Source organism: Diceros bicornis, chromosome 35, assembly GCF_020826845.1.
Source record: "Diceros bicornis minor isolate mBicDic1 chromosome 35, mDicBic1.mat.cur, whole genome shotgun sequence".
Taxonomy (NCBI): Eukaryota; Metazoa; Chordata; class Mammalia; order Perissodactyla; family Rhinocerotidae; genus Diceros; species Diceros bicornis.
In genome coordinates, this window is record NC_080774.1 from 23,637,004 (window position 1) to 23,651,790 (window position 14,787).

Here is a 14,787-nt window from a genome sequence, read left to right on the forward strand (position 1 = left end):
TTCTGAGATCAGTAGCCATGTCTATTTTTGAATGAATGAATGGATGAACTGTTAATTGGAAAATTAACATAAATTAGAGTTTCACTATGTAGTCTTAAAATGAATTGTATGCAGTAACCAAAATAGCCACATAGTGTCGCTAAAGTTTTAGTCCTTTGGGTGAAATAGGTGAATAATTTGGTATGAAATTATAGTCCTGAAATTTTCTCATTTGTATTCTAGTTTTTAAAAATTTATCATAGGATTTATTATATCTCTATCTCTATATCTAAATATTCAATTACTCTTTCAAGCAGAGAGAATCTGTTTATAGTAATGTATATGTAGGGAGGGTAAGAGTTTTATAGGCTTATTTATATCAGACTGTAAATTTTTTACTTTAGTTTCAAAAACACAATTTTTTAAGATACTTGTGGCATATTTAATTTTTAGTAATAATAAATTATTTTATATATCTTTTGCCTCCCGAACTAGAATATAACTTATAGAGAATAAGGATAGTTATCTTCTTTTAGTTATCTTTTGTATCCCTTTCCTCCCCAGCAGAACTCTGGGTATGTAATAGACACTCACTTGAATGAATGAATAATTAGTATTACTTTTTCTGATATTCTGAATAATATTTTTTTCTACCCAAATCTTTGGAACCTCTCCAAAATCATATTTTAATTAGTCTTTATTGAAAATAACAATAATATAGGTGCAAGTATATGATAACAATAGTTTTCTTTTCTCTTGAAGCTACACATGGCAGTGCTTACAGTAAGTACACATTAAAGACCAAGCTCTTGTCTCTACTTCATTGTCTTTTGGCAAGTGGAACGTTAAAACAGTACTCTCCCCTCCCCTGAATTTTTTATCTGTCCTATGACATTTTGGAATTAAAAAAATAGAATCTACCAGAAGTTGTAATAAAAGATCACAAACTGTATATTTCTTTGGTATATTATAATACATTGGAAAATATATAGGATATACTATCTGCTTCATCTATTGGCTATCAAGATTTTCTTTTTTGAGTTACTCTACAGTCTCGAAGTTTTTTGTTTTTGAAGTTTTGTATATACTTCTGGGTATAACATTTACCATGTTATATATATATAACTACATTTACCATGTAGTTAATAATAGAAAGAAAATGAGAAGATACCATTGAGAGTCTTAGATGTATGATTTATTTAAAAATTTTTAAACAATAACAAATTATTTAGAATTTATTTGTAGCTCAGTCACAGTAATCATAAAAATGTGGTTATCAATTTCCTTATAGTCAGTGTTCACAGAATACTCTAGACTCTCTATGTTCACAAAATAAGAGCCTATTCTATCTCTAGGATATGTGTATGTATATCTCAATACTCAATAGAGCACAAATTGAGCTCTTCACATAGAATATGTATTCTGTGAGGAGTAATTTAGTAAATTTCAGAAATTAAATGCTGTTTATTTTTCCTTAAACAGCTTTACACAAATCCCAAGGAACCTGAGGTAAGAACACACAAAGAGATGAGCAGTATATATATAATATTATAGTTAAATATGTTTACCTGGGTTGAGGCTATAGGTTATGTTACTAGACTACCATAACAACAAAGTAACTTGTAGTGAGCTCTTTCAATGTGTTTTATTATAAACTTCACCAATTCTTTATTATGAGATTTTTAAAACTTGGGGTGTTGAAAAAAAACATTGAGTAGAACTGAGCCTATTCCCTAACATATTAACATTAAGAATCTCTGCTTATATAAAAACCACATTTTAAAATTTATTTTAACTGATTCTGAACCCTTTCTGTTTGTGGCCTTTTGGAAGATATGGCATAATTCTAAACTTTTTTTTTTTTTTTTTGCCAACTAAATTCTCTCCTTTTTGACCTTTTCGTAGATTTTCAGAGCTTTAACTCTTTACTTCTCCCTCTAAATTTCTTCCCTCTGCTGATTGAATCCTACTTATCCTTAAGGTCAACTTATGACTAAATCTTTCATGAAAGCTTTTTCGCCTATTCTGCTTACAGTGATTTCTTCCTTTTCTAAATTCCTTTTCCAGCTAGACCCCACAATTTAACACCCTCAATTGATTCATATAGATTACTTTATCTCCCCAACCAGATTGTATTCTTGAGGACAAGCGTCTTGTTTTCTATCTCCCAGAGTAAATATCATAGTCCTGGACGCATAACAGTTGCTTGTGCTACTTTGAATGGCAGCTGTGGCTGTGGCACTGAGTGGAGGGAGAGGCCTTCCCTTCTTTCTTCTCATTCTATTCTCTTTATTTTCCTCCTAGCTTTCTTTTCTCTTCCCTTTCCTTTTTTCTTGCTTTCAATTTTCATTCTCTAAGCCTATGGATTTAGCCTAACTGGTGATGTTCAAGACTAAATTAAGCATTTTTAGTCTTTAATATCCTTTCTTGACAAGATTATAAATGGCTGTTTGAGCAAGGCAGAAGAAAACTGGTGCGTACAAGTGGGTAACAATTCCTTAGTGCCCAAACTACCTCTTTTTAATATTTATCTCTTGTTTAGTTTCAAAGTGCTTTTTTTCCGGTAGGTTTGAGGGGAAGTTTCCCAAACTAAAACTTCCTGATAAATTGTTAATAAATTGGTCATTTCCTTAGTGCAATAAATTCTGTTTTCTTATGCATGCAAAACTAATCTGAAACCAGTGGTTTTGAGGTAGTGAAATGCTGAGCAAATTGGGCTGAACTACAGAAAAATCTTATCGAGTGGGGAGAAAACTGTTGAATGAGCTTTGACACAGGCAATATATACAATAATGAAGTTAGGAAACAAAAGCTTATTACATGAAGTTCTGAGCTATCATTTACGACCCAGAAAAAAATATTTTGATCGCTTACAGATAACAATCCCTATAGCAGTGATCCCTATACTCTGTGTGTTCATAGCAGACTTTTGAATACTAGAAGTTTTGGTGGCATGGTTGAGGGTATTAAAAGACTCAAAAGAACACCAAATAAGTTAGCAATAATTGCAGTGTAACTATGGTATAGCAGTGTTCATAGTGCCTAAAAGCATCCATGGGGTTACACTGTTTTATGGTTGCTATTTAGCATCAAGTCATTGATACAACTGTTTACCTCCCTGATCTCATTCTCTCATATACTCACAAAAAACAGCATTCTCACATAAACACAGTCGTTGTTTGGCATTTATCAGGTATCGTGCCATACTTCTTGACTCATATCCGTAAAAGTGTTTCCTCCCCTAAACAAAACTGCACAAATAACAATAATAATATTTACCTTAAGCAAAAATATATTTTACATGTGGATTAAAATTTGCAGCACTCTTGTGAAGAATCTGTCATGGTACAGCAGTTGAGAACCTCTGTCTTAAATCAAATAAATGTGCTTACTCAGTCCGGAGGCCAACAGAATTTTGAGCATTACACAAAGTTGTGGTGCTTCTGCACTTGAAATTTTATTCTGGTTGCTCCATCTCATGAAAGAGATAAACTGACAAAGGTAACTAAAGTAGTTACAAGGGATAGTGTAGCTTTTCTATAGACACACACCACAAAATATGTGAAGGATATGAATAAGATGTGTAAGCCAAAATGTAAATATATTACAGAAAAGTTTACACAACTTAACCCATGATAGATCCATAAAGAATTACTATATATGAACGTTGGGAGGACACAAATCTTACTGTTTCACCATCTATTCTTTTGTGCCTATTGGAAAATACCTACTTTTAATAGACTGCTTCAGGAACTGAACTGTAGATGGTCCCTGTTTCTAGCCGCAATATGCTTTTAGAGACTTTGTTTAAAAAAAAAAATCCTTGTAGGATGAAAGTGTAATTGAGCGTGAACTCTATTCTGGCTGAATATTTATTCATTTAGCAAATATTAATTGGGTTCCCTTTATGTGCCTAAAAACACAGGAGTTAACAGGATAGTCAAGGTTGCTGCTCTCTGGGAGCCTCCATTCTTTTGAAGGAGGATAAACAGTAAACAAGTAAACAAACATTAGCAAAACAGTATCATATAGTCATAATGCTGTTAAGAAAATAAAAGAAGGTGGGATGCTGGAGAGTGCTGAGATGGAGAATGGAGGAAGAGAGCTTGGAGGGCAGTCCATGGAAGGCCTCCCTGAGGGGCCACTGTTTGAGCTGAGACTGAGTGGCCAGAGGAGTCAGCCTATGCAGGTCTGTGAGAGGCAATGGCATGTGACCGGCAGAAGAACACTGTAGTTAACATTGCAGGTGCTGGAGTCAAATCCCAGCTCTACCACTTACTAGCTTCACCTATAATGAGCATAATACATACCTCAGAGTGTTGGTTACATAAGAATGAATAGATGTAGAGCATTTAGGGCAGTGCCTGAATATTATCATTATTATCATCAACTGGAGTTATGATGTTCCAGAGTATAGTTGTGCAAAGGCCCTGAGGCAGGAAGGCATTTTGTATATTCACTGACAGAGGGTGCCCTGAGACTGGAGCTTAGTGAGTGGGAGGAAAAGAGCCATTGAGATAAGGTCAGAGAGGTAGGTAGGGGACAGATGAGTAAGGCCTTGTGGACCCAGATAAATTTTATATTTTATTCTAAGGGCAGTGGAAACCATTGGGGAGTTTTAAGCAAAGGAGTGACATGGTCTGATTTGTATTTTTAAAAGCTGTTTTTGACTATAGAACAGAGAATGAATTATAAGAGGAGTAGTGGAAGCAAGCAGATCAGACGGAGAGAGATAGTGGTGGCTTGGATAGGGTGGTAGCAATGAAGATGAAGAGAATCAGATAGACTTGGGATATGCTTGGGAGATAGACCTGAAAAGTCTTGCCAATGGATTGAAATGTGGAGGGAGAAGGAAAGGCTGTATATGTTGCTGTCGCTTTGGTCTATGTGGATATATTCAGTATGATTAATAGAAACTATTGATGAGCAGTTTAAAGGCTCATATTTATTAGGCAACACATTTGTCTGAAAAGCAGGAGAATGTTTTATGAGGTGTTAAGAAGATGCTAGTGCCTGCTATAAATATGCCTTCCTTGATCAGAGTCAGATTGAAGTTATTAAGGATTAGCATCTTCTGTAATACAATTACAAACATAACTCTTTTATTAGCTGCCTCAGGGACCAAATAATAAAGTGTTAATAAAATTATCAACTACTAAAGGATCTACTCTTGATACAAATTAAAAAATAAAACATAGCTCAGAGCATCAAAAAGCTAGAGTTGGTTGAGAAACATGGGCAGGCAGGAAGAATAGGCGTTGTTTGCTTGACAGGGCAATTTCACCCAACATGAGCAAAGAGAGGAGGCTGTGTGTCTTGCCTGTCTGGAGTGAACCTGCTGCTGTAGGCACCTCTAGTCTCACGTACCTCTCTTACTGTACTCACAAAGCAGCCTTCTGAACTTGGTTTGATTTCTCAAGTAGACTTTCTTGCTAGAAAAATATTTTTCTGTTTTAAAATTAACTCCATTACAAATCAATTTTCTTGAAGTTTAAGCAGCATGAACCAATTTCCCCAGGACCTGATCACCTGTGATTAATGGGCTACCAAATCTTAGAACAGAGAAAAGTAACAAGAACACTGAGACTTTTTCTGATCAAACATCCTCGTTCCCACATTGTCAAGGAACAAATACTGAAATAGATGAATGAAGGGTGTTTTTTGTGTTCTGACTTAAACTCATACCCTTTGCCTGTCTTGAGCATCTCTCCAGCTCTGTGAACAAACTGCAATGTATCTGGGCCAAACGTTTGCTTCAACTGCTAGATAATCATTTTATTTCAAATGTAGTATATCTCTCATGAGGAAATTTGTTGTTATTTCTAGCTTTCTTAACAGTGAGGAGAGCAGATAGCAGAAGTATCTAGTTTTTAGTGCAGGATCAAAAAAACAAGACCTAATATCATAGATCCTGGTTCCTTTTCTAATTTTTCTAGTTTTCTTGTTGCCATTCAAGTCTTCCCTGAATTACTACAGTAACCTCTTAATTGCTTTCATGGTTTCCGCTTCTTCCCCTCTGTACTCTTTTTTTTTTTTTTTGGTGAGGAAGATTGGCCCTGAGCTAACACCTGTGCCCATCTTCCTCTATTTTGTACATGGGACGCTGCCACAGCAAGGCTTGATGAGCGGTGCCTCGGTCCTGTGAACCCCGGGCCGCTGAAGGGGAGCTCGAGAACTTAACCACTATGCCACCAGGCTGGCCCTGCCTCTGTACTCTTAAAATAGCCAGGGTGATCTTAAAAAATGCAAATCACTCCCATGCTTAAACCGTTTAATGGACTTCTGGTTTACTTAGAATAAAGTCCAAACCCCTTACCATGGCCAATGAGGCCCCACAAACTCCTCTACAACCTCATCTCCTATACTCTCCCCCTTGTTCACTCATCACCAGCCACTTGGCCTCCTCTCTGATCTTGGAAGAGGCTTCCTTTCCTACTTTAGAGCCTTTGCATTGCTGTTCTCTCTGCCTGGGGCGCCCCACCCTCCCCCAGATCTGCACATGACTGATTCCTCCTGTCACTGAGGCTCAGCTCAAAGATCACCTCTTCCACGAGGCCTTCCTGGGCCCTTCCAAACCAAATCAGCACCTCTCCGCTTCTGTATTCTCTGTCACAGCATCTGCTTCATATTGTTCACAGCACTCACTACTATCTGAAATTATCTTATTTTATTTGTTTACTTATTTATTAACTATGTCTTCCACCAGGCTATATATTCCAGAAAAATAGGGACCTTTTCTGTCATGTTCACCACTGTAACTCCAGTGCCTGACACAAAGTAGACATTCAATAAATATCTGTTACATGAATGAGTAGTTTCTCAACTGCTTCCACTGTCATTTACCTATGCTGGGTCAGATACTTGACTCTGTGCCTTAGTTTCTCTAGCTTTAAAATGGTCACAATAGAATTTGCCATCTAACTCATTTTAAGCATGGAGGAGAAAAATTATCATCTTAAATCTTGAAATATTACTCCTGGATAATGTAATGCTGTGAAACAAACAGGTATATAGGAAGTATAGTAGCTATACAATGAAAATATTCCTTACCTATTATCAGATAAGATTCCAGATTTTTCTTTGAAGTAATTTCTTTCTTCATTCCCTTTGATGTTTCTAGAAAGTGACTGAGATATACCAGTTCAAATTCAAATACACAAAAGAAGGAGCCACTATGGATTTTGACAGGTAGAATCTAATTGTTTAATGAACATGAGAAATACATAGGATTGAGGTAAACATAAGCCTCTTTGAGTCCAGACATAGTCTGTATACTTCCACTGTAACTTCCCCAACAATCCTACAAAAAGCCACTATTGTAAAAAGGGACTGTAATAATCGTTTAAATTTCTGAAATCCATGGATGGAGCTGGTGATAATAGAGGCTTCCTTTGCTTCTCTCCCTCTTCTCTTCATAGGTGATGTTAGTAGGGTCTAAAGGGGTTAAGTTTAGTGGCTGAGTTTCAATTCCTAAGGCAGAAAGATTAGCTTGGAACTCCAGCTCTGACTATTACTGGTTATATAGCTTGGGACAGATTACTCAACCTCCCTAAATATTAGTATTCTTATCTGCACAGTGGAGTTAATAATAACCACTTCATGTGGTTGCTGTGATTATTAATTTATAATGCATACATAAAGCTTTGCTTATGACTGGCATATAATAGACACTTCGTAGATGGTACCTAGTAGTGGTGGTGGTGATGGTAGTGGTCCTTGGAGGCAGTGGTGGTTGGTGGGCAGCACAGCAGTAGAAATTATATTAGTGAGGCTGTCTTCATGGGTTGATTGAAGAACTCCATAAGGCTCTATCTAGCCACTAACCCAAAGGTTCTCAATTCCTATGCCAAGATGTTGATACTCTGTGCCCTCAAAATAGCCAGACCGGACCTGGGGTAGATGAAACCCCTGAACTATTTGCCTATAGACACAAATGTTCTCATCTGCTTACCCCAGTATGCCATACAAATATAATTTTCTATGTGTCCCTGTATGGAAAAGTCTGGAAAGCACTGCATTTTCCTATCAAGTCTAAAATTCCAAGTTTTAGATATACTAATGGGTTAAATAGCAAAGACAAGGATATTTGCTTCAGAAGGTCCTTAGTGCAGATGGAGATGTTTCATTGAGGAGAAACATTTATTCCCCTCCCAGTAGCCTTTGGATTCAGATAGAGGTAAGTATTGCTGATGAGATGGAATAGAAGTGGAGGGGGCGGATGGTGGTGCAAAGCCCTGGGTGGTAGAGAGCTCCATGTCAGGGAGATGAGTTTCCCTAAAAGGAATGACTGAAGAGAAACCTGGCCTAATTCTCAATTTTCTCTACTATTAGCTCTATCTCATCATTTCCTGCAAGTTTGAGGATTTCTCTCCAAGATTCACTTCCTTAATTATCCTCTCATTTGTAAAACTTACAGACAGCACTAGGATGTGAAGAGGAAGTAAGTTCTAGGAATGCGAATTAAAATAATCTCATTAGCTAACATTTGTACAGCACTGTATAGATTGTACAGCCCTTTTTACGTATATTCTCTCACATAAAACAGTTGCCTTTTACTCTCTAAAATTCAAATATAAGTACTACTGACAACCAGATGAATCTCTTTTGCTATGAAGGCATATATGCCAGGAAGTGAGCAGTAAAACAGAAATGGTCAAATATTTCAGCTACTAAGGAGGAAAGAAGGTAATGCATATTACTAATCTCCTAGATACCAAAGGTAGGCATTTGTTCAAATGATCGTTCATATGAAATTACCTTATCATCTCTTCCATAATACAGATAATTTCCCTTTTAAAAGAATGTAAAGGAGTCTTGAATGTGATTTTACATGAATATAATTTTGTGAATATGAAGTATACTGAAGGATCCCATGAGCTACATGGCTATAGCCCTTCACTCTGGTTACCTATTTCAAATTGGTTGAATTCTGGTAGACAAAAGTTTAAGTTGTTCAAAATTTAAAGATCAAATGTATATTTGCTTAATAATGTTTGTTTTATGAATTCATACTGCCTTTAGTAGTTCAATTACTTAAGATTATTTTTCGGTATTGATTCTTACTACGTGAAAGTCATTGTGCAAATATATTGCGGTCATAGTCCTTCCTGGAAACTATTCAAATATGAGACTAATTGCGGAAGAAAATTTTGGAGAGAAATAAAAGATATTTAGAGTTGGAAGGTAGTTTAGTCCAACTTGTTTATTCATTCATTCATTCAACAAATGTTTATTGAGTACTTAACTGTTGCTGGGCACCAAACTTAGTACTGTGGAGATGAAAGATACAGATACTCATAGTCTAGAAGGGGACATACAAACACTTATAAACAGGGGTAAGGTGTAGGGATTATCAGGGAAGACTGCTTTGAAGAGGCGACACATAAGCTAGGTATTAAAGAATAAATTTGGGAGAGTCAGGAAGAAAAGTGGGAAAAGCACAATACAAGCAAAGTGAACAGCATATGCAAATACACACGGGCGAGAAGAAACTGAGTAGTAGTTGCAGATGAAGGTGGAGATGAAGGCATGGCTGGTCGTGAAAGGCATTGTTGACACACCATTCTTGAATTTGATTGAAAGGTGATGGATATAATAGAAGAATCTTAAGCAAGAGAGTGACATGACCGGATTTTCCTATTAGGAATGTTATTTCAGCAGTGATATGGAGAATGTTTTGCAATGTGGACAAGAAGAAAAACAGGAAGAATAGATAGCTATTGTTGTAATCCATGTAAGAGTGGGGAGGCGATGCCTCTGAGAGATAACCAGATGATAGAAAGGCCCAGAGCTGATGATTGATTTTATACTTGGAGAGGTGTAGATATGTGTGCAAGCTTATCTCACAAATGAGCTAACTGACCTAGAGTGTCTAAATGACTTGACCAAGGTCATTCAACTAGTTAGCAGCAGAGCCAATATTAGATGTCAAGTCTCCTAATTCCAAATCAGTTGTTCTCCCTATTATGGCATGTGGTTATTTGTAAATCAAAAATTTTAAAAATCAGGTCATATTTAAAGTGACTTAAGAGAACTTGCTACTTAAGAAATCTTTTGTATATACACTGCAAAAAGTACAATCACTCCTTTAATTTACATTCTAAAAATAGTCTCAAGTGTCCTGATGTTTAGTTTATATTTGTTTGATCATACAGTAAAAAGTTCTTTTTGAAATAGATTTTCAGTATTGTGTGTGATTGATAAGTATGCTGTTTTTCTATGTGATTATAGTAGTAGTACAAGCTTCGAAAGTGGAACAAACAGTGAGGATATTAAGAAAGCCAGTGTTCTACTGATCCGTAAATTGTATATACTGATGCAGAACCTTGGACCCCTTCCTAATGATGTTATACTTACTATGAAACTCCACTACTATAATGCAGGTAGGTGGAGACCTCTAGTCAAATTCCTTCTTCTTCTTAAGTCTTGAAGTAATATTTTATATAAATAGAAGGATTTTGCAAGCATCTGGAAGAGATGTCTGTTGCTGCACATGAAAGATTATTCTGACTTGTTCTGTTGAAACTCACAGTTTTCTTCCCTTTTCATTTTGCAGTGACCCCACATGATTACCAACCCCCCGGTTTTAAAGAAGGGGTAAACTCACACTTCCTGCTGTTCGAGGGAGAGCCCATAAACCTGCAAGTGGGATTGGTCTCCACTGGCTTTCATAGCATGAAAGTAAAAGTCACAACTGAGGCCACCAGAGTGTCTGATTTGGAGAACAATCTCTTTCAGGAGAATGGCACTACCGAGATTGCGCATCAGGGTCTAGACTGTGACGAGGAAGAAGAAGAATGCAACGATCACGTAAGGCAAAGCTTTAGCGATCCTCCATTGCTTCAGTTAAATACGTTTGACATTTTTCAGTTCCTACACAGGTCGTATCACAGTAACAGGGTCCAATAGAGTGTGCCAAGAATAAAAACTGAAACAAAACTATGCCCTGACCTCAAGGAGTCTTTATTCTAGAAATGTACTGTCTTCAAGACTTTGTTAGATGAAATTGTCCATGACTAGGGGAAGAAAAAGACTTTCCAATATACTTCTTTAGTAAAAGGTACCCATGAATTTAGAAAATTTGGGATTTTCTTTCTTTCATTTATAATTAATGTATTTTTAGGGTTTAAAAAATATTCTAGGTGTTTATTCATACTCACTGGAAGTATAAATAAGTTCTTAATTACTGAGGCAATTGGGTGGAAGAGGGTTGAGGGAGAAAAAAGTTATGGATAAACTCAAGTCAGAATGAAAACAAAATGATAGCCAACTCTCGGTTATGTGAAAAGAGACAAGCTTTGGGTCTAGGTCCCTGAGGAAAGCCATGGGGCTGGGGTTGGAGCCACTGGAGCCAAATAGGCAGGGCTCTGAGCCTGTTACCTTCCTACTCTCTCCAGTAGAGACCTGGAGTTGAGTACTTTCTCAGGCCCCACTGTACCCTAGGTAAATCTATACCCTGTTGTCTAGATAATAAAGTTTACTGTATGCCAACACTGTATTAAAAGGGTTCTGAGTTAGACATAAAGAATTTTCATACTGCTTAGTGGGAAGAGATGCTTTAAAATCTTTTCAGGAGCTATTTTAAGATTAGGATGCTAACTTATTTGCTTGAGATAGTTTGAGTCCTACTTAAAGATAAATGACTGCAGTTGGTAACTTTTAAATTCTTTAAAACTGTTAAATTCTTTAACTCTGTGTTATGTTTCATACACTGAAAAGAAGTCTTACTTCAATTAATGTAAATAATACAACCAAACAAACAACGTGATTTTTTTTTTTTTTTTTTTTAGTAAGTATTTTCACAATGTCACAAATGATAATGGCTTTAGATTTTGATGCAACTTTCTTCTGATTCTACTCAAGGAAGATATAGCTAACATAGATTGGTTTTAAAAAGATAAAGGTTAAGAAAAGAGAGAGCATGTTTGAACTGGATTTTTATCTTTTAAAATTAAGAATTTCTTTCTCTTTTACCAAGTACAATGAAAGCAGGACAACTTGAGAATGAATAATTCAATTGATAGATTAAATAAGACATGTGATAACACTTTCCAAGCATACATTTAGTAGGAATGATGTATACAAATATCGGAACTTTGTGGTAAACTCAGTCAATTCAAGTTCCTCTCTCAGCCAGCCAATCATATAAGAGAATTTAGTAAGTCTAGTGAAGTGCTTACTGACATTTTCCCTGTAGGAATTCCATTGTTTTCCTTCGTGGAATACACACACAAGCACACACATTCATACACGTATATACATATATAGAACCCTTTATTGCTTTTAAAAATTATTATATTTTGAAATATATCATGCATACAGCAGAGTATATAGAAATAGTATGAAAAGTTTAAAGAATAATGAGAACATCCATATACCCTCCGTTCAGGCTAAGAAGTAGAACATTGTCACTACCTTTGAAGCCACCATGTGCCCCTTCTTCATTGCATCCCCTCCTCCTCCAAAGGTGACCACTCTCCTAACTTCTATGATAACCCTTCCCTTACTCTTCTTTATAGTTTTACCATTTATGAGTATATCCACTTGTTTAAAAATTTTATATAAATGTAATCATACTCTAGGTATTCTTCTATGATTTGCTTCTTTTGCTTGACTATCAAAAATGAGATTTATCCATTTGTGTGTGGTTGTTCATTAATTTTCACTGCTCTAGATTATTGTACTCTTGACAGACATTCTTTCTTTTTAATTATTATAAACATTCGCGTACACACCTCTTAGTACACATATGCAAGAGTGTCTCTAGGGAATATACCAAAGAGTCCTAGGGCTTGCACATTTTCAACTTTATTAAGTAATGCAAAACTGTTTTCCAAAGTGGTTGTACCAATTTATATTTCACCAATAGTGGAGAAAAGTACCCTACATTCTTACCAACATTTAGTATTATCTGAGTTTATGTTTTCTGCCTATCTGCTGGCTGTGAAATGGTAATACCTCACGATTTTGATTTGCATTTCCCTGATTATTAGTGAATTTGAGCATCTTTTTATGTATATTTGCCATTCTGGTTTTCTTATATATAAAGTAACCTTTGAAGTCTTTCATGCATTTTCTATTGGATTATTTATCTTTTCCTCATTGATTTAAAAAGTATGTTTTACATAATAATTCTTTTTCATTTGTTTTTGTTGCAATATATTTTTTTAGGTTGTGGCTTGTCTTCACTTTCTTTAAGATGTCTTGTGATAAAGAAAAGTTCTTAATTTTAATGTAGTCAAATATTTTCCTCTAATATGTGCTTTTGGATATTCTTAAGAAAACTTTCTTTACCTGAGGTCATTTATAATACTCTCCTATATTTTATTCTAAAAGTTTAAAGGTTTTACTTTTTACATTTAGGTTTTATTCCACTTGGAGTTTATTTTTATTTGTGGTGTGAGGTAGACAAGACCCCTTTAACAAATTTTTTAATCCAAGTATAATATACATACAGAAAAATACACACATCGCATTGATACGACTCAATAAATATTCACAAACTGAGCACCAGGGCTGAGACAAGAGTGAGGCAAGCAAGGTGAGAGTGAGTGCCTCTTTAAGTTTTTCTCCCTAGGTATCTTGTTTGCCTCACCCTTGTCCCAGCCCTACTGAGTAAACATGTGAAATCAGCACCCAGATCAAGAAACAAAATACTACCAGCTTCCAGAAAACACAGTCTTACTTTGCAGTCACTGTTCTACTCAACAAGAATATCTCTATCCTGACTTCTATTAGCATGGATTAGTTTCTCTTGTTTATTTTATAGAAGCAGAATTGTAAAGTATGAACCATTTTTCCACTCAACATTATGTTGTGATATTTATCCATATTCTTGCATGTTGTTCTAGACCATTCTCACTATTTATCAATCTAGTGTTGATGGGCATTTGGGTGATTTCCTATTTTTGACTGTTATGTATAGTACTGCTCTGAACATTCTGAACATGTTTTTTTAGTGAAATATGTATAAATTTCTAGTGGGAATAGAATTGCTAGGAGTAGAACTGCTGGGTCAGATGATATGTGTATGTTTAGCTTTAATAGATACTACAAAATAATTTCCAAAGTGATTGTGCCAATTTACACTCCCATCAGCAATGTATGAAAGTTGTGGTTACTCCACATCCTCACCAACCTTTGGCATTTTCCATCTTTTTCATTTTAGCCATTCTGGTGGGTGTGTAGTGGTATGTCATTGTGGTTTTAATTTGCATTTCCCTGATGACTAATGAAGATGAGCACCTTTTCATATATCTATTGGCCATATTGGATATCCTCTTTTGTGAAGTGTCTTTTCAGTCATTTGTCATTTTTTTCTATTGGGTTCTACTGGGTTATCTTTTGTTCTTATTGGTTTGTACTTCTGCATGTATATTCTACATATAAGTCCTTTGTCAGATACATATACTGTATTGTGAATATCTCTTCAACTTTGTGAGTTGCCTTTTACTCTCTCAAAGGTGTGTTGTGATGAACAGAATATCATATTAATTTTAATATAGTCCAATTTATCAATCTTTTCAGCTATATTTGGCAGCTTTTATTAAAAATTTTTTATCTGCTATAAAGTTTACAGAGATGTGCTTAGCTCTATGTTTCTCTAAAAAGGAGAAATAACGACAGAAACAGAAGAGAGTTTTAAAGTTATAAAAGACCTCCATGAATAACTTCATACCAAAAAATATAAATACTTGACTTTTCTCTCCCCCACCTTCATGTATTCATATATTTTGGCATGAAGTTATTCATGGAGGTGTCTTATAATTTTAAAAATCTCTTCTGCTTGTATAGTTATTTCCATGTTTT

At 35.6% G+C, this 14,787-nt stretch overlaps 1 protein-coding gene across 1 annotated transcript in view; it reads left to right on the forward strand.

Moving 5' to 3' along the window:
• The window catches only part of HORMAD2 (HORMA domain containing 2), a 75,398-nt gene that overhangs the window by 11,427 nt on the left and 49,184 nt on the right, over window positions 1-14,787 (forward strand). The window contains exons 5-9 of the mRNA XM_058532293.1: window positions 742-762; window positions 1,462-1,488; window positions 7,100-7,167; window positions 10,210-10,361; window positions 10,535-10,788. Coding sequence (XP_058388276.1) covers window positions 742-762; window positions 1,462-1,488; window positions 7,100-7,167; window positions 10,210-10,361; window positions 10,535-10,788 — 522 coding nt within the window. The remainder of the gene's footprint in view (window positions 1-741; window positions 763-1,461; window positions 1,489-7,099; window positions 7,168-10,209; window positions 10,362-10,534; window positions 10,789-14,787) is intronic.